We start from the raw sequence: 21330 nt of genomic DNA on the forward strand, positions 1-21330 counted from the left end.
AGTAGTTAAGATAATTATAGTTACAGTCACTTACAGCTTGTCTTTAAATCAAATAATTCAGTACTCTAGAGTACCAAAACTTGCCATGCACTTACTAAACTCCTACCGGAAATTTTGACCTTCCGATACATCAAATAAGGTCTACAGCATCAGCCTGACACTGCAATGCATGACCATATTTGCATGGAATTGATACGATTAACGAGAACAAGTTGTCATGTGTATAAGGAATCAGCATTCAAACTTTAACCAAAAACACACTGAATTAAATGACTTAAAAGAATAATATGCAGAAAGAAACTTTTGCAGATTTGTGGTCTGTTTCATATACAGAATATGCAAAACTCAGGGAACCATTTCCACTAACTTTGTTGTGCATTTACCAAAAGTTACAACATAGCCACAGGCTATAAATAAATTGCAACGGAGCTAATGGCAATAAATAGAAAATGGATGTCTTTTGACTTGCCTTTTCTTCCTTTCTTTTCTCCGTGACCATTTCCCTTTCGTTTTTGACAGATACAGCAGTCCACTGATGTGCAAGAGAGATACAACCCATAGCCTCCTTTTGGTGTTTGTCTTTAACAACTTCTTTCTCCCACGTTTGAGCTCTCTCTTTCGTGAATTGAATGACTCTTCACAAGCGTCTTCAGCACAATAATCTCTCCATTTATCAAGTAAAACAAGACTCTCTTTGTAAGAATTAACATAAAGTGAATAGTGAGACAGGTAATTGGTATTTATAGAGTCACGAACGCCAAGATCCTTTATCTTTTGATTTGCATGATCAACTGACAACAATAGTCCATCGTTTTCTGCCCACAACATTTCACCATTTTTTCTTGTAGCTATTAGCTTTATCAAGTAATGACTAACCTCGGGCTGATATGGAATGCGACGAGAACTAATGTTGTATTGTTTCACCCATGATTCTGCTTCACCATACTCTTTCATCATCCACATATCAATTGTGCCATCATAGTTATAATTAACCAAACAAAGTGACTCATCTAACACAAAAAGGTTTGTTCCTTCACAATATTGCTTTATCTCACTAACTAAACTAGGTAACATTATCACCGAGAATGTCTCATCATGCATATCAAACGAAACAATCACACTCCGAATTGATCCTTCTTCCCACCTGGAAGCAACCCAATGGGAAGCTCTATTCAGGTACACCCGCGGTGCACGGGAAAAGAATACATGAGACAGAGCTACATGACTAATGTCTTTCCAAACACCTGTGCTGAGCTTATAAAGCTCAACAGTAGGTGGCATACCATAAGTAGTGTGTAATACTTTTACCACCTTGTAGTCGTTCGTAACAGGATCGAATCCAAACCCCAGCGTAGGATCAAAACTACCGTCTGCCCTAAATGTAGGATTTGGGAGTTTTACGGACTTTCTGATAGACGGGTTCCAAAGATAGAAAGCACTACAAAAGCTCATCTCATCGTTAAGGCAGAAAATCCCATTACAACTACCCACAATATTAAAGAAAAAGTTACTGCAGTTAAATGGCAAATCATACTGGGCATACTGATCCAAATTCTCATTGTCACAGAATAAACTATATATTTCTTTTTCGGGGTTTCTAGAGAAATGTCGAACTAGGATGTGCTCATCTTGTTTTCGGTTGAGATGCATGGAGATAAAATTTGAGCTAGTAAGAAGAGAGTACCATGACTTGCACAAACTTGTGCATCGAAGTATTGACTTAATGGGTAGTCTTGTGAAGATGTCAAGCATCAATTCCTGTGGCAAATACTCCGACATTTTTCTCCGCTGGCGGATATGTTCAAGTGGGTCAGAATATCTCTGTTCTTCTCGATTTTGTTATTTTCCTTTCTCTTTCTTCAAGAACTGAGAAAATTTAGCTTCATGCTTGAAGCCTAGTTCTCTGCTGAATACATATCACTAATTTCTTGTCCATCATCAATCCCCGAATGTCCATAAATCCTTCTTAAACCTCAGAAATGCTAATGTTGTGTAAATGTTCCGAGTCTTGAATGTTCACTTGTGCATGTTTCACCTGTGAATCAAATTACTCTACATTCTGTCAATGAAGAAAATAATTTAAAAATCAATTAGCTAGTACCATTTCCGGCTAACAATGATAGTACAACATGATCATACTATTACTTTAGGGCTGAGACAGAGTTTGAGAAATAACTTAGATTGACAACAAATACAGCAAAATGTTGGTATCTTCAATGAGATGGTCTACAATAAACTAGATGATATGTTGATACGTTCATCGCCCTCTTTCAGTCATCTACTTTTTCCTTTTGGGATAAAGATCGTCATCTTTCCATCTTACAATTACAATTTACTAGGTGGGAAATATCCTCTGGTTTATCAATTATAACCAGTGACAAATCCTAAATTCACACTGTTCAGAATAAGTACGATTTATATACGTCTTTTTAATTTTATCACACATTAGTACAAATATGTCCGAGACAAGGTGTGCCCGTGTTTATGATGACATCACATGTGCTATTTTATCACACCGTACTTTCTTCTTGTCAAAAATTGCAATAATAGCACATTGATGGCTCCATCAAAATTGCCTTCGTATTCCTAGGCCACACTGAGATTCAGTTGCACTTCATGTAGAAAATACATGCAAGAAATAAAACTTTGTTTGTCTTTTATGGCCAACAGAATCACAAGAGAAACAAAACACGTACCCACTACGAAATTAGTCATACTTCAAGCACCTCTTGTTTTATATCGCGTTTCGGATTGAAAACATTGTCTCACCCTATTTATTTGACTTGTTACTAACAGTTATCAAAATTCAAACAAAACTTTCTTCTAGAAAAAGAGTCAAAGTAATCAACACAGATTTTCTATTACCTTCTCAAAAAGTCAACACAGATTGTCATATTAGTACCAACTAAAAGATTGCTCAGATAAAAATATCACAAGTAGATCTCTTATAAACACAAACAATTAGATGCATGTTTTCTACCTTAGAGGAAATAACAAAATATAATTCGCTATGCTTTTCCCTCGGTATGCTGGGAATGACCACAATACAAAGTGTTTCAACCCTAGAAACAAATGATGGAGCAGAACACTCTAAAAAAGGGAAAAAAAACAAAAGTATGACACAAACTCTGCTTGCAAACTTTAGATATGCTTCAAAATTTCCAGATGTGCTTTGACGAAAAGTTCCTAGAGTCATGTCGAAAACAAAATACTTCCATAAAAATGCTAAAAAAAAATCATCAAATGGCTTCCTGGATAACGCACAGTCCTGACTTTATCACAAACTCTCATTCCCAATTCAGATTTCATTATCCCAAGGCTTCTATAACAACAACATACCCCGTATATCACCACAAGTGGGGTCTGGGAAGGGTAGGGCATACGCAAATCTTAGCCCTACCTTTGTGGGGTAAAGAGGCTGTTTCCGATAGTCCATCGGATCAAGGAAATCGTTTTCAGAACAAGTTTGAAAGAAATGCACAAGTCAAAAACTATGATGAAAATATGCAGAAAGAAAGAAAGCCCAGACAGTAGAAATAGTAAAGATAACCAAAGTTAAAAAAAAAAAAAAAAAAAACAGTTGCAATAAGGGAATGGGCAAGTGCTCCAGACTGGAACTCTGCTCTACCACTGGAAGGAGATAAATTGATCGACGACCTACTAGCGGTCTACTCTAATCCTCGACTTCCATACTCTGAAGTCTAAATTGCCAATATGCCATGAAGAATTATGACTTCACATTTTTTATGCATTTTGAAAAAAGAAAAAAGAAAAAAAAAACAGCATTCTAAAAGAAACATCAACCTTCTTATTTGTTCGCTAGCACAACTGACTACCACAACCTATGTGCAAGGACAATTATTTGTTTTGACCTGGGAAATCAAATAGTGAACATACCAGTATGCATCTAACTCAAGAAATGAAAATAATTTTTTAACTTCTAATGCGGACCAAATTTTATTTGAACCTACTTCTAAGCTATGGGTTTAAGCTAAATCAGTCCAATAATTCTTATTTAAATGCTTATGCACTTAAACACACTATGTGATTTCTACCTATTTGTCCAAACCTTCATAGTTATCTGGTACCTGTGCTGGTGGGAGGTACCCCGGAATTAGTTGAGGTGCGTGCAGCAAGACCAGACACCATAATTATCCCAAAAATGACTTTTTTATAGTCGAAATAAGTGAAATTTTTTTATTATTAATTTTTCTTGATTTATTTCCTAAAAAAATAAAAGAAAGAGGTATGCACTAAAAATTATGGATTATACTCAAATAAATTAGAGAAGCCCTGTTGCAACAGGAAAAACATTATCAAAGGGCAGAGATACACAAAACATTGAACTACCAATTAACATATTTGACCTAATTCACAAAACAGTGAACATTATCCAGTAAAAAGTTTCATTGAAAACATTTAAACAACAACTAAGCAGAGATAAGTCCTTATCAAAAAACTGTAAACAAGCAGGTAAATTTTAACTCTAAAAGTTAAACCTAAACAGAAGCAGTTAACCACAAACTCATTTACTCTTTGTCAAGGAAGTTACAACATAAAATGTACACATTCGTTTTTAAATAAAAAGAAAAGAATGTAAAATAGACCTTAATCAGAACAAACGGCCATTGTGCTTTTGGTACTTCAATGGAGTTGTTTGGTATTTTATTTTACAGAGGAAGAACGAAAGAATGGAAATGGGCAATTTGCACGATTACCTTATTCGGGGGTGGTCTTTAATTTTTGTTCAGCTCTTTAATTTTCCTTTGCTAAAAACTCTTGATTCCGAGCAAAAAAAAAAAAAAATTTCAATTAAAAATTTAAAAAAATAACAAATAGGTTTGAATTAGCGAGTAGAGCCTTATCTTTACAAAAACTCTGCGATTTTTTTTTTTTTTTAAGCGAGTTTGGGACTCAAATTGTGTATGTTCGGGAAGGACAAAAATTAAGGCACGGTAAACTTTCAAGGGCAATCCGCAAAAAAAAAATAAAAAAAAATTACATAAATAGCTATCTTTTAAAAGCTTCCAACAATTTATAGCTATTTTTTCTATATTTACAAACCGTAGCTAGTTTTTATTGTATTCGGTTGTCGGCGTGAGGAAATACCGGAAATACAAAAAAAAATTTTGTACTTTAAAATATATCGAAATTTACAAAATCACGCGAAAATAGCCCATATTTTTTTTGTCCGACAATTTTAAATTAAATTAAATCAATCTTGTGACTTTTTTTTTTTTTACAACTCACGACTCTCTAAATTACTAAAATATTAGGCGAAGAATTCAAAAATTAAAGACGAAAAATTTTCCAAAAAAAAAAAATTACATAAATTCTATTTTTTAAAAGCTTCAACAATTTATAGCTACTTTTTCTATATTTACAAATCGTATTTGGATACATTTTTATTGTATATATATTGTATTTTTTGAAATACACAAAATACAAAATACAATCAGCGAAATATATTAAACTTATATTTAAAAAATACACTCAAATACAAAATCCGATAGAGTAAAAATAGGTTATATTTATCGGTGAAATACAAAAAAAATACTTCTTTCATTTTAAATGGTAAGTCAAGCGAATACAAAAAAATACACTATATCCATGGCAACCTCTTCTTCTCCGACAAAAATATACATTATATCCATAACAACTCACGTCTCTCTCTCTAATTTACTCCATTCGTCCTTGGCAACTTTTTGAATTCAAAAAACCTCCACCGTTGTTAAATTTTCAAAAATACGAGGAGTCTCCCAAAATACATCGTTTCCATTGGACCGATTCCTTATATTTCAATTTTTTAAATACACGTAAATAACGTATTTCAATGTCCATTTGGATACATTATCTTCGGTTGTAAATATAGATCATTTAAACAACACATACAAAAAATACATCTAAAAATTTCCCAAAAATACACCTATTTTTGGTAAATATATTAAACTTATAGTTACACTAAAAAAGGACGGGAAATACAATCAAATTCTGAAGATACAAGAGATTTGAAAATGAAGAAGGAGAACAAACCATGGATTCCATTCAATTCTTCGGTGAAATACAAAAAAAAATACACTAAAAAAAATGACGAATACACATTTTCTCATTCGAAATACAAGCGAATACAAAAAAATACACTATAGCCATGGCAACCTCTTCTTCTCCGAATAAATATACAATTAATATCCAGACGTGGAGTGGTTCCACATCCCACCGATGTGATTTATTCGATTTTTCAATTTTCGTCCATAAAAAGAAATCAACCTCTTCTTCTCCGATAAATTCCTCCACCTCAACAATTGTTAAAGCTCTCTTTTCAAACCGACTACATGGTTGTTGAGCACGTGCTTGCACACTCTTGGCCCATTCAAGTCAAGATGTCATCCACTGAGTGACAAATTCCTCGGCTCAAGTCGTCCCCATCGCTATTAAAGCTCTTGAAGAAATCGTTATACGATAAAATTCCAACGTTTCGTAGAGTGTTCTACTATGGTTTTCAGTGTCCCTTTCGGCCATTATAATGGATAACTGAATCTTCTTGTAAAAACCCTAACAATAGAGAACTTATAATCAAAATCACAAAAATACAACAAAAAATTTAAAAACCACCAAAACCACTTACCTATTTTTGGTAGTACACGATTAAAGAATAGTAAAAATCGTGCAAATAAAGATGAGAGAAGATGGAGTGAAAATCGGATAGGAGTATTGAAGATGGGAGAGAAAGTTGTTTGAAAATGGAAGAAATTAAGGGAAAATGGGATACCATCAGTGTATTTTTAAGGATCCATAGACCCATTCGATTCTTGAAGATCGTGTATTTGAGGCTCCCATGTATACAAACCCATTAACTAAAACTCTCTCTTTATTAGTGGACTTGCTATGGAATGTAATTTTGCAACAATAAAGCTGCGAAAAATAAATAAAAAATAAGGTAATTATTATTCATAAATAATTCTTAGCGGTAGATATATCAAGTAAATTTTTCAAAAAAGAATGATGGGAAATTAGAGTCAGCCGGATACTTGCTTTTTATTGGGCTCAGAGATTAAGAGGAAGAATGGGCTCAGACAAATAGCTTGGCCTTATTTATTTTCTTTTTTTATTATTATTTTATTTAGCCTATATAAACTATGAAAAAGATTAATAATTTAAGTGTATAACAAATAAATCTTAAAAAAAAACAAATGATGCAATAAACAGTAAACACTAACCATACATGTATCATACTACTACTATCGTGTGCAAACAAAAGTAGCTGTAAAACGTATCTTTTATCATTTTTAGAAAAATGACCAATTTTAGTCTTGAACTATTCGAAATGAAACAATTTTGCCCTCGGTATTATTTTTTGCACAAAAACGCCCTTATCATATAATCAAGTAGCTCAAAAATGCTATCTTCAAATAGCTTTAAAATATTTTTTTCACTAACGGTTGCTCCAATTAATATGAAAGGCCAACTTTGCTCCTAAATTATTTAATTTAGATGGGGCTATTTATGGGGTTTCCTATAATAAGAATAAAGGTGGGGATTTTTCAAATAGCTTGTTGGTTTTTTATCTAAGAGATGAGAAATTTAGCGAAATGAATTTGCCACCAAGGCTAGTTCATGTTTTACCAATGAACTTGTCTGTTGGTTTATGTGGGGACCGGATTTCTGTCTTGAGTATGAAAGGATCCTCTATCATATTAGCAAGGAATTCAAGGATGCTGATATCCATGGAGGGAAATATTCATTCTGCTTGAGCAAGTATGTCGAGAGCAAAGGCGGATCCAAGATTTAAACTCTATGGGTTCAACCTTAAGATTCTTAGTGTAAACCCGTCAAATTTTTAAAGTTATGAGTTCATGTCTACTATTTATTGCATTTTTAATAAAGTTTTACACATAAATTTATGCTCCGCGTTAAAAGTTGGGGGTTCAATGGAACCCCCACCAAGCATGCTAGATCTGCCACTGGTCGAGAGTCTAGTGTTGCTTGATGGATGCAGCGAGGCTACAGCTGATCCTTCTGATGCATTTGATTCTGATGAGCCAACTTGCATACAACCTTAATTGCACTCTACACACGCAATGAAATGGAGTTGCTGAAGTGCTGGTATTGAAGCACCCTTAACTCGAGTAGTTTTTGTGATTAATTATCCTTATGTTCTAGTCTCTATGTGATTATGACTAGCTGTAAAGCTCAGATTCTGGTAGTCTCTCTTCAAAACTTATGTCAGGCAAGTTTTTTAGAATTTAATCAATGATCGAACTATTTTGTGATCATAGTTGTTTCAAAAGTATCAGCTTGATTATTACTCTGTATTTCATTCAGCAGCTATGCTTTGGAACCGCCAACAAAGATAAACGGAGAGCATATTAGATTTCCTGTTTTAAACGGAAATTACTTCTGCAAGTATATAGAATAGAGAAATGAGTAACAAAAAACCAGAAAAGCATCAGTCGATCATTATCCTATTGTTGTATGATCAAAGGAAATATAAGCGAAATTGCATAACATCCATAAGAAAACTATAACTCCATCAATAAAAGATGTCTGTAGTACTTGTGATAAACATCTAACAACTGGAGTGCAACTGAGGAACTATAAGAGTCAGTTTTTGCCATACTAAAAATAGGTGCAAATACCACAGAATTCAAGTAATCAACTTTTCTCTTAACCTTGTACCAAGTTTTGCGCATTTAACAAGAACTACAAAATAGCAATACGCTATAAACCAACCAGAGCACAACTACAGGCTATACATAGACAGGAAAGTCTTTTGACTTACTATATTTCTTTCTTTCATTCTTTTTGCAACCATTTCCCTTTCATATTTGACATGCATATAAATCCTCTGAAGAAGAAAGGAGATACAAAGCATTGTGTCCTTTAGTTTATGACCCTAAGTTCTTCCTCATCCCAACTATAAACTCCTCCTTGCCTAAACCAGATGGTTGTTGTTCACAAGTGTTTTCATCTCAATTACCTGTTCGTTTATCAATTAAAATACGGCATTCCTTATAGGTATCACTTAAAGAGACATGAATGTCAAATTCTTAATCTATTCAACTGCATGGTCCTATTAGACCAAGAATTCACAGTACACTCTCCACAAAAAAATTCACCATTCGGCCTTATAGCTATTGATGTTCCCAAGCAATGAGTAACCTCCGGCACAAATAAGACTAGAAAACCAAACTTTTCAAGTGAACTAGATGGGCAACATCAGCTCCCAAATATTTTTGTTACCAACTGAGAAATGAAGCTGAAAGAGAAGTTGGGAGTGGCTTGCAAAGTGGCACCTTCAGCTTGCAGAATCAAATCTCAATTACATCCTAAGAATACAAGCAGTTGTAGAGAATAACTAGTACTTGATTCTACCCCTACTATTCTGCAATCTGCATAAAGGTGCAAAGCTTCATCGTATACATCTTGATTCAGTGTTGGACTAAAAGTGTGACCAATGTTTTTTTGAGAAAGTATAGTATAAGCTAGTCATCACATTAATTTCACTGTTTGTATTCTTCCTTAACAGAACAAGCAATATTAAAGCAATACTTTTTAAGCTACCAGACAAAGAAACCCAAACAATTTCCTTTCTTAAGAAAAAATATTTCAGCACTAGTGGCTGCATGAACTTTCTAGTGCATCAGTCATCAGAGAAACCCGAAATACAAATGCATGCTAATGGCAACTACAATTGAAATCTTCAGCTAAGACAAAGGCTAATCTCCTACCAGGAAGATGTAGAAGAGAATAGGAACATGGACGAATCAACATGCATTAGCCAATCACACCTTGTGGTAAGATCAACAAAATACAAAGAAAGAAATCCTCTTACAGAGAAAACTAATTCTTTTCAGATATTTCAAGATAGATGAAGATATCACACAAGGCTTAGAAGTATATGGACCCAATCTACCTAGCTAGAAAGTCGTCAAGATAATTAAATTTACGGCTTGTCCTCAAGTCAAATAATTCAGTACTCTAGAGTATCAAAAATTGCCATGCACTCACTAACTCTCCCGGAAACTTTGACCTTCCGATACCTCAAAGAAGATCTACAGCGTGAGCCTGAACCCAACAATGCATGGTCATGTTTGCATGGAATTGATAAGATTAACAAGAACAAGTTGTCATATGTATAAGGAATCAGCATTTAAACTTTAACCAAAAACATACTGAACTAAATGACTGAAAAGAATAATTTGCAGAAAGAAATTTTTGCAGATTTGTGGTTTGTTTCTTATACAGAATTCGCAAAACTCAAGTAATCATTTCCAATAACTTTTTCCTGCATTTACCAAAAGCTACAATATAGCCACAGGCTGTAAATCAGGTGCAACATAGTTAATGGCAATAAAAAGCCAATGAATGTCTTTTGACTTGCCTTTTTTTTTCCTGTCTTTTTCTGCAGTCATTTTCCTTTCATATTTGACACATACAGCAATCCACTGATGTGCAAGAGAAATGTAATCCGTAGTCTCTTTTTGGCGTTTGTCTTTAACAACTTATTTCTCCCGTCATTGGCTTTGGCTTCCGTGAATCGTATGACTCTCCACAGGCATCTTCAGCATAATAATCTCTCCATTTATCAAGTAAAACAAGACTCTCTTTGTAAGAATTAACATAAAGTGAATCGTGAAACACGTGATTGGTATGTATAGAGTCACGAATGGCAAGATATTTTATCTTTTCATCTGCATGATCAACTGACAACAATAGTCCATCGCTCTCTGTCCACAACATTTCACCATTTCTCCTTGTAGCCATTGGCTTTATCAAGTAATGATTAACCTCAGGCTCATATGGAATGTGACGAGAAGTAATGTTGTAATGTTTCACCCATGATTCTGCTTCACCATACTCTTTCATCATCCAAATATCAATTGTTTTGTCTTTGTTATAACTAACCAAACAAAGTGACTCGTCTAACACAACAAGGTTTGTTCTATCATTATGTTGTTGTACCTCACTAACTAAACTATTAGGCAATATTATCACCGAGAATGTCTCATCATGCATATCAAACGAAACAATCATAGTCGGAGTTGATCCTTCTTCCCACTTGGAAGCAACCCAGTGGGAAGCTCCATTCAGATACACATGTGGTGCAATGTGAAAGATTACATGAGACGGGGCGACATAACTGATGTCATTCCAAACACCGGTGCTTAACTTATAAAGCTCAACAACAGGTGGCGTACCAAAACAAGTTCTTGATATTCTTACCACCTTGTAGTCGTTCGCAACAGTATCGAATCCAAACCCCAGTGTTTGATCCAAGTCACCGTCTAGCCTAAATATAGGATTTGGGAGTTCAACCGATTTTCTGATGGATGGGTTCCAAAGATAGAAAGCACTCCACAAGCACATCTCATCGTTAAGACACAAAATCCCATTACAAGTACCCACAATATTAAAGAAATAGCAACTGCAGTTAAATGGCAAATCAAAGTGGGCATACTGATTCAAATTCTCATTGTCAGAGAATAAACTATATATTTCTTTTTCAGGATTTTTAGAGAAATGTCGAACCAGAATGTGATCATCTTGTTTTCGGTTGAGATGCATGTTGATAAAAGTAGGGCTAGTGAGAAGAGAGTAGCATGACTTGCACAAAGTTGTACATCGAATGATTGACTTAAGGGGTAGCCTCATGAAGATTTCAATCATCAATTCTTGTGGCAAATACTCTGACATTTCTCTGTTCAAGTGGTTGAATATATCTGTTCTTCCCGATTTTATTGTTTTCCTTTATCTTTCTTCAAGAACTGAACAAATTTACCACTGTTCTAGCTAGTTTCTTGACCATCTTCAATCTTTGACCCAACTAAACCCTTGTTAAACCTCAGAAACGCCATGAGTTCTATGTTCTAGTTCTAATACTAATTCGGTTTACTACAGTTTTCGATTTACTTTGACTTTCCGGTTTTAACCTCTTGAACTTTTTCAAAGTCAAGAAAATGGCAAAGATTAGTCATTTATGTTTGGATTACGTTTGAAGTAGTCCTTGAAAATTACTCAGGAGTAATTATGATCTTTTAAGTTTGGCCAAAAGTGAGCAGTTTTACTACTCCTATGGTTGTTCATTTGAGAGGAACTGTTAAGACAAAAAAAAAAAAAAAAGATTAAATCAGAAATCAGGAAAGTTTCATCAAATCTCATGAGATCACAAAAACTGCATCACCGAAAATGATAGAAGCTGCATTTTAAAAAGCTACACTAGACTTTTGAAAATAGACCAATATATAATATAAATTGCACCTCTAAATATATGTTTCCCCTAAATTCTTTTCCTATTCACAAGTCACAACTTCTGTCAAATTTAAGTGACATAACTTGTTAAGGAAGATAAAAATTGATTACTTTTGACAACTTCATGGACCAAAATATTTTATCTTCAAAGTCCAATGGGATCTTTGGAAAAAATACAAAAATAAAAACAACACGAGAAAATGTCTGATAGACACTTTCTATAAAATATTTTGTATTTATTCGCTTTGCGGTTCATACTAATTGCATGTTGTAAGTTTCTAAATTGGTAGGTTTACTTTGGTCTTTCATAGGAGTATATAATATCACATGTTGATAATTCTTTATTTTTATACAAAGTGAGCACTTTTAGTCGATAGACAGGGGAAATTCACCAATACAAAAATAGACGACGATATAAACTAATAGAGTTAGAGATTCAGCGAAAGCATGAACATGTGATTTCATTAATTTTCACTTTTCCTTTCTGATGGATAATATTAATTTCTTTGTGAACAGGATAAGGTCAAAGCTCATTCATACGCTTCAAGTTGTCAAGCTTTTTAATATAAATGACATTTCTTATACTGACCGGTCATTTGGTTTAGAGACAAATTATGCAAGAATTAATAAGACTCAGATTAAAAAGTAGGGAGTAGAATTTAGATGTTTCACGTTTAGTTCCATGTATTAAATATTAGCATCCATTTATAATTAAAGCACGTTTGAATTCTTAAACGGGATAAAATTATATTGCTATTGTGATTATCTTATTCTACGCAAAATAATAAATAAATTTCTAGCATAACTTACACATGTATTTATATGAGAAAAAAATATACATTAACCGAATTATTTCAATAATACTAGACTTTATGTGGAGATTAAATCTCCTTATCAAACCAATGAACGGAATTGTGAAACCCAAGGATTATTAGAGACTGGGACAAAGAGAAAAACTGTTGATTCCCATAATGGTTGGGAATTTAAAAATAGATTTTTTATATGATCTTGGACAGCGTTAGCTCATTAGCTAACTTTAGAGTTTGAATTAAGCTCAAGGTTCATTTCTATACATGTTGTGGGTGAACTGATGGCATCAGGCCAGTTATGGTTATTACAGCAACTTTTACAAATGTTACATTTCAAAGGTTACCATTAGTGGAGCCGTGGAGGAGAATAATATAAGTGAAGGGGATGTAAACACAGTTACTCCCAACAAAATGAGTTAACACCAATTTACCCGCCAATGTTTTGCTTAATGGCCAAATGCCCCATGATGTTTTCTGGGCTACTCCATCATATATATCGACTTAACTGGACTATAGTTACTTATCCTTTTCAGAAACTTTAGTTCTCTTTGAGTGCAGATGAGGGCCCGTTTTCCACCTAAACTTAGGAATTCCACCAATTTCTTGAACATATGCTGATAGGGAATTTTCAAAAAAAAAATTTTTGCAATTAATTTAAAAAGTATTTGAAGTATTTTTCAAAAAAGTACTTTTCAAAAACCTATTTTTGAAAAAATATTTTTTTTACCGAAAATCAAGTTTCGCAAAAGCACTTATTTTCTCCCAAAACTATCACTTTTTAAAAATAAGCACTTATTTCACTGATAAGTTATAATATTTATATTGTATTTCACTTTTAAAAGAAGGAAAAAAAGAAAAGAAGGAAAGATCTCTATATCTTTACCTTCCCGTTTTTTCATCGTAGAATCAAGCTAAACTTGATGATTAAACCAGTGCTGCCATTTGCTACCTAAAAGGCATTGGACATAAAGTATGACCATTGTATACCTGTGTCAATGACAATTATAAGCTCGTCAAGTATATATATTGTTTTGTAGCAGATTTCTTGCAGAACGAGCTAAAGGAGGAAATACCGGACAAAGAAATCCCAAAAAAAAAAAAATTCCTTTCTTGAAGCAAAAAATACTTCAGCAGAAAGCGCTTGCATGAACTTTCTAGCTAGTACATCAAAGAACCCCCTAGCACAACTGCATGATAATGGCAACTAGAATTGAAATCTTCAGCTAAGACAAAGGCTAAACTCCTACCAACAAGACGCATAAGAGAATCGGGAGATAAGGAACCAGCGACTATAAGCCAATCACACCTTGCTGAAATAGAAAGAACAATATCCTGACAAGGCATATGATCATGAAAACTAAATTGTGTCCATAAAAGTGGTCTTTAGCATTACTACGGAGAAATTTGGATAGAAACAATAGTCAGTTAGTTTGCAAACCACAATTCAAGACTCTTGCAATTGCTACCGGGTTACATCAACCTGGAGTTCCCAAACAATGAGTAACCTCTGGCACAAATAAGACTACAGGAAACCAAACATTTCAACTGAACTAGATGGGCAACATCATCTCCCGAATATCTGATACCAACAGAGAAATGAAGCTGAAAGAGAAGTTGGGAGTGGTTTGCAAAGTTGTACCTTCAACTTGCGTTGTCGATTCTTAATTACATCCTAAGAATACACGTAGTTGCAGAGAAAAACTAGTACTGAATCTGCTATTTTGCACAGAGGTGCAGAGGTTCATCATGTACATGTCGATTCAGAGTTGGACTAAAACTTTGACTAATATTAACCTGTGTCAACTACAATTACTATGAGCTTATCATAGCATTCATTTCACTGTTTGTAGTGTTCTATCGCAGAATAAGCAATATTAAAGCAATGTTTTCGGAGCTACCAGACAAAGAAACCCAAACAACTTCCTTTCGATAAGCAAAGATATTTCAGCAAATACTGATTGCATGAACATTGAACTTAAACTCTTCAAAGAAAACAAGAAATAAATTTTGCTGAATGAATTGTGCTCTACCAACATAGGGCTCTCTCTTTCTCTCTCTAAAAAGATAACCCAACGGTCCTCTTCCCATCCCCCAGCCCCCCGCTCACCCCCACCCTCCAACTCCTGCCAGCAACCTCCCGGAGGCCGCTCTAGGTAAGTTGTCTCTCTCCTAGGGTTTGTGACAGCCCTATATCCCCCCCCCCCCCCCAAATCTTCTTCTCCTGTCCTCTTTATCTTCTCTCCTTTCTTCTTTCTTGTGTTCCCTGCCTCTTTTTCCGCCTATTGGGGCCTGCGAATCCAGTTCCGGCAGATTTGAGTTTACGGCGTGAACAGTGTTTCCAACGTGAATAGTGAATTCGTGAACAGTGAACCGGCGTGAGCAGGTTCTGTCTAACTGGAGTTGGTACCTCCGGTTGCATCTCTTAATTCTCTGTTTTTTATCCTTGTAGCTAATTTACATTCTTGCATTACTTATATTGTTCTTGTCGTAGTATTTAGACTTTCATCTAGATTATTGCTAAATTATGTTTGAGTATTGATTCTTGCCTATTTGAGTAGTTTATATTTGCTTTATTGGCTTTGATAGACGATGATAGACTAGGGTCATGTTCTAGGACGGGGGTGAGGGTTGGAGGGGGTAGGTGGGTTAAGGGAGTTTCTAGTCTGCGAGTAGGGTCTTGGAATATTGGAACTTTATCGGGGTAGTCCATTGAACTAGTTAAGATTCTTAAGAAGAGGAGGATTAATATAGCTTGTATCCGTGAGACTAAATGGGTAGGATCCGGGGCTAAAGACGTGGACGAGTATAAGGCCATGGTTCTCGCCCAGGTCGAGGGATAAGAATAGGGTAGGCATTTTAGTAAATAGTGACTTAGAGCACTGTGTGGTAGTGGGTTAAGGTCAATGATAGGATGATGACGATTAGTCGGTCGTTGGAAGGTTTATTTTGCACATTATTAGTGCTTACGCGCCTCAAACGGGCTTCAAAAGATATAGAAGAGACGTTTTCAGAGGATTTTGGACGAGACGACGAGGTATAACGCCCACCGAGAGCCTATTCACAGAGTGAGACGAATGGACACATCGGGTCAATTTCGGGGGATACGACGACGTGCACGGAGGTTTCAGAGGTTTCGGGGACAGAACGGAGGAAAGAGTTGCACCGTGATTTCGCAAAAGCCTTTGGGCCGCGGTAGCCAATTCGAGTTTCCTCGAAGAATGAGGAGCACTTGTAACCTTTTCGTAGTTTGGTGGGTCCCCGCAAAGACCCCTTTTTTCCCTTATTTCATAAAGGGTCCTTTGAAAGACCGGGGGTGATTCCCAGTAGCCTAACGACCCCAAAAATGTTTCGTAGGGGTGGACATCAAGACGGGAAAAAGAAAAACAGTGGAGACAAATTTTTAGGATCAAACGGGAGCTTGGGCTCGCGGGGTGCCCTTTGGGACGGGGGGAAGTCGAGGGCCTTGGGTTGGGAGAGGGGGGGACCAAGGGATAAAAAAAGGCCACCCCAAAAAAAGGAGGTGGGCCGGGGCCGGGGGAGAATGTCCGCGCACCAAAGGGCTGGTGGAAGGGGGAAGTTTTTAAAGAAAGAAAGAAGGTAACGAGCGAAGTTGGGGAAAAAGGGGAAAAAGACAAGAGAAGGTTTCGGGGGTTAAGGGAAAGGGCAAAGATTTGCGGGGCAAAAACAAAAAATTCGCTTGAACCGAAAGAAGGACAAAAAGGGGGGGATGTTGTTTTTTTCCGATAGCCAAGGCGAGGAAGAGCAGGCGCGTGACTTGGATCGTGAAGGCACGGTGACAAGACGAAGACAGTGGTGGTACCGCGAGGACGCCACTATTAGACACACAGAGATGGCACACATTTGGCCACAAATCCTCGAACGACGGTGGACAAGAGACACCGTGTTGCAGAGATTTGGGAGAGAAACCCGGGCAGGTGTCGTACAGGGTGAGTATAAAAGATCGAGGATGTTATGGTGTCGTTCGTAGGATGCGCAGGGAAGAGAGCGACCGAGGCCCGACAGATTCGGGGGAATTCGGAACATCGGCAGTGTAGCAAGTCCGAGCGGTTGACCCGGTTATTTAATGTCATCTTTAAGACTTAAGAGACCACCGAAGAATGGCGATGCAAGATAACGATTCCATTGTACAAGAACAAGGCATGATACATTCAAAGTTGCAAACAACCATGTAGGATCAAAGTTTTTCAAGCCACACGCAGCGTGGGAAAGGGGCGCGGAGATGAAAGTGAGAGACGTGTCTATTTCGTAGAACCGCTAGGATTCACGCCGAGGCACTCTACTACGAAGTTATTCATCTTGTACGGAGACCGGTGGAGCAAGATATGGAGCAGGAAGAGGGACTTACACGGTGTTCATCGACCCAGTGCGCACACGACAAAAGCGTCGGAGAGGTTTCTATGGAGACGCTGTGGCGTGTACCTCGCGGCGTACATTGTGGCGATCAAGACATGTACGACGTGGGCCAAGACCGTGTGCGGACCACGAGGAGACCCGAGCACTTTCGCTGGCGACGGGGTTGCACCGTGGACCGCCCCAGCCCATTTTTATTTTCCTTTGCAACGGACGGATCGACGCGCAAGAAATTCAAGGCAGTGCCACGGTATGTTATTCACCGCGGACGACATAGTCCAATCGACGAGACTCGCAGCAATGAGTTAATTCGTAAGTCGGAGGTTTGGACACAAACTCGTAGCCTAAAGGGTTCAAGTCGTAGCAGACCAAGACAAAGAGTACTGAGTGCAAGTTCGGGGCCGACAAGCGTGTACGATACCGACGTTAAGCCGAAGCGCCACACCGGCGCCGCGCGTACATATAGTTTCAAGTATCTTAGGTCTATTATACAAGTGAAACGGCGAGATTGGATGATGACATCACACCGTATTGCGTGTAGGTGAATGAAAAAGGCTTGCCTCCGAGTGTCGTGTAAGGACAAGCATGTGTCACCAAAACTCAAAGGCAAGTTCTACAAAAGCGGTGTTGGGGCCGACTATGTTGTGGCCGGACGGAAAGGTCGGCAGTCGAAAGCTAAGTCCACGTTCGTTTAAAGCGGGCGAAATGAGAACGCCGCGGATGGACGTACGGGAACACGGTGAGTAACAGGATTAGGAATTAAGTTATCCGACACAAGATGAGTAGCCCCCGGAGGACAAGACGCGGGAGCCGAGGTCGGTACGGCTCGGGGTACGTGATTTGCGAGAGACACAACGCTCTAACATGGAGGTGCGCAGAGGGTCAAGTGACGGATTCATTTGTACAGAGGTGAGTAGGGTCGAAGCATATCAAAGAGGATTGGACAGGATATGACACATCTTTAGCTTACCGAGGACATGACCTTAGATAAAGAAGGTACGGAGGACCCGCATCGGGGCGTTAGCTGGTAGTCGCGTTTATCCTTTCTTGCGAGTAGTTATATTGATCTTTAGTTTTCGTCCCTTGATTTCTCGCGAGTATCCGTTTGCATAGAATGGTTTATCATGGCTTATTCACTTTCGTTGTTTTCATTTTCATAATTGCTTTGAATTGTTTACCCGTATCTAACCTTTCCTTATGCTTTTTCGAGCCGAGGGTCTTCCGGAAATGCCTCCCTACCTAGGGTTCAGTGGTGTCTCCGCGCGTACTACCCTCCCCAGACCTCACATTGTGGGACTCACTGGGTATGTTGTTATTGTTGTTGTACTGATTGCATGAACTTTGTAGTGCATCAGAGAAACCCGGAATACAAATGCATGTTAATGGCAACTAGAATTGAATTCTTTAGCCAAGACGAAAGCTAAACTTCTACTGGGAAGATGTAGAAGAGAATAGGAAGATGAAGGAACCAGCAAGCATTAGCCAATCACACCCTGAGATAAGATCAACAAAATACAAAGAAGAAATTCTCTGACAAAACTTTAATAAAACTAAATTCTTTTCATATAAATGGTTTTCGGTAGTAGGTGGTACATGCAACTTTTGAAAGGTTACCATTAGTGAAGGAGAATAATGTAAGTCAAGGGTTGCAAACAAGATTACCCAAACTACAGGAGTTAATACTGAAGTTCTGGTAGTTTAGCTGATCCATCTTCTACTTCTATGCCTATATACACCCGCTAATGTTTTGCTTATGGGCAAATGCCCCATGATGTTTTCCTGGCTCTAACCTTCAAGGCCTCCATCATCCTATTAATTGACTTAACTGGATTATAGTTACCGTTTTTCAGAAACTTTTAGTTCTCTTTTGAGTGTATGGGGAGGGCAGGTTATTCACCTTAACTTAAGAATTCCACCAAGTTCTTGAACACATGCTGATACGGAATTAATGGTATAGTATTTGACTTTTAAAAGAAGAAAAGAAAGAGGAAAGATCTCTATATCATTACCTTCTCGCTAAACTTGGTGATTACACCAGTGTCGCCATTTGCTACCTAAAAGCCATTGGACACTATACCTCACTGAGCAAGACGGGTGCATCTGTATTGGACTAAAGTATGACCATTGTATACATGTGCCTGTGACAATTATAAGCTAGTCAAGTATACATAGTGTTGTTTTGTAAGTAGTATATTTCTTGCAGAATGAGCAAAATTAAATAATGCTAAAGGAGGAAGTACCAGACAGAGACAAAAAGTTTCCTTTAAGCAAAAATACTTCAGCAAAAAGTGGTTGCATGAACTTTCTAGCTAGTACATCAAAGAACCCCCTAGCGTAACTGCATGATAATGGCAACTAGAATTGAAATTTTCAGCTAAGACAGAGACTAAACTCCTACCAACAAGACTCACAAGAGAATAGGGAGATGAAGGAGCCAGGGACGATAAGCCAATCATACCCTGTTGTAAGAACAACAAAATAGAACGATATCCTGACAAGGCATATGATCATGAAAACTAATTTGGTTTAAAAAAGTTAGTCTTAGAATTACTACCGAGAAATTTGGCTAGAAACAGTAGCAGTGTTTTTGCAAACCACAATCCAAGAATATTGCAAATGCTACAAGGTTTGGGAGTACCATGAACCTGAAAACAGTTACCTGAAAAGTAGCTAATACATTAGACTTACAGCCAGCAATCTTAATCCGAGCATTTAGTACCCTAAAGCATAAAAATTGGCATGGACCCTTGTACAACGACTAGGCAATTATTGGATCTGTTTTACACTTTTAGCCAACTGGTAAATGTTTCTTCCTCTTTCAATTTTTTCTTTTTGTAAATGATGATGATAGTGTGGTAGAACTCACAGACCTGTTTTATAACAGGACACACTGTAAAGGAGGGGATGACTACTGTAAATCCTGCACCAACATAGTACTGGCCTTTTGCTATTTTAACAAAATCTTAACTTGCTGATAAAAATAACAATAATAATAATAATAATAACAGCTATGCTACGGGAGCTACCAACGAAAGAAACTCGACAGATATCCTCTAATAAAATCAAAATGTTTCAGCAAATAGAGGTGCAAAAGCTTTCTAGTATATTAATGAAACCCAAGGTGCTGAGTCTAGGAAATAGAAAAGCACTACCCAATCATTCCCTGCTATAAGATCAACAAATTATAACGGAACGAAAACTCACCAACGCTAAAGAAACTAATTTCTGTTCGTGAAAGTGATTTTTGGCATTACCACCAATGTGTCGACATTTTCCTAGAAGCAGTACAACAACAACAACAATATACCCAATGAAATCCCACAAAGTAGGGTATGGGGAGGGTAGAGGCTAGAAGCAGTAAGTCAATTTTTTAACCATAATCCTAGATAGATGGTAAGATCAAACAAACTTTAGAAGTATCATGCACAAAAGATCTACCTAGAAAGTAGTTAACACAATAAGATTTACAGCAAGAATTTCAGTACCCTAGAGTATCAAAAGTTTCCAATTGCCATACACTTCTGAGTTCTGACACATGGAAACTTTTCCAATACATTAAAGGAGGTCTACAGTGTCAGCCTGATCCCTGCAATACAATGTAATGTTTCATGAAATTGAGAAGATTTTAAGCAAAAATAAGTTGTCATATGTCTAAGGGATCAGCACCTAAACTTTAGTGAACTAACTTCAATCAAAAACTTACTGGGATAAAGGACTTCAAGAATAATATGCACAAATAAACTTTTGTAAGTTTGTGACTGTTTCATATATAGAATATGCAAAACTCTCTAGTAATCAACTCCACTATTAACTTTGTCATGCATTTTCCAAAAGCTAAAACATCACCACGGGCAATGGATCCAGTGCAACATAGTTAATTGGGCAACGGAGGTTTTCCTTT

General features: G+C 36.9%; 2 protein-coding genes across 4 annotated transcripts; both read right to left on the reverse strand.

Moving 5' to 3' along the window:
• Positions 1-261: 261 nt before the first annotated feature.
• Positions 262-4790, reverse strand: LOC132036462 (F-box protein CPR1-like). 3 transcript variants are annotated; one of them, XM_059426814.1, is made up of 2 exons: positions 4719-4790; positions 262-2035 (listed from the first exon to the last, which is right to left on the reverse strand). In XM_059426814.1, exon 2 carries the CDS (start codon positions 1777-1779, stop codon positions 430-432), a length of 1350 nt encoding a protein of 449 aa, XP_059282797.1. In that variant the 5' UTR covers positions 1780-2035; positions 4719-4790; the 3' UTR covers positions 262-429. The 3 variants fall into 3 exon arrangements, with proteins under 3 accessions (XP_059282797.1, XP_059282796.1, XP_059282795.1); XM_059426813.1 differs by lacking the exon at positions 4719-4790 and adding an exon at positions 4608-4707; XM_059426812.1 differs by lacking the exon at positions 4719-4790 and adding an exon at positions 4608-4702 and having other exon boundaries at positions 262-2059.
• Positions 4791-10019: 5229 nt separating this feature from the next.
• LOC132038349 (F-box/kelch-repeat protein At3g06240-like) lies at positions 10020-11565 on the reverse strand. The gene has a single exon (XM_059429028.1). The coding sequence runs from the start codon at positions 11563-11565 to the stop codon at positions 10495-10497; it is 1071 nt and encodes a 356-aa protein (XP_059285011.1). The 3' UTR covers positions 10020-10494.
• Between the last annotated feature and the right edge of the window lie 9765 nt (positions 11566-21330).

Source organism: Lycium ferocissimum, chromosome 11, assembly GCF_029784015.1.
Source record: "Lycium ferocissimum isolate CSIRO_LF1 chromosome 11, AGI_CSIRO_Lferr_CH_V1, whole genome shotgun sequence".
Taxonomy (NCBI): Eukaryota; Viridiplantae; Streptophyta; class Magnoliopsida; order Solanales; family Solanaceae; genus Lycium; species Lycium ferocissimum.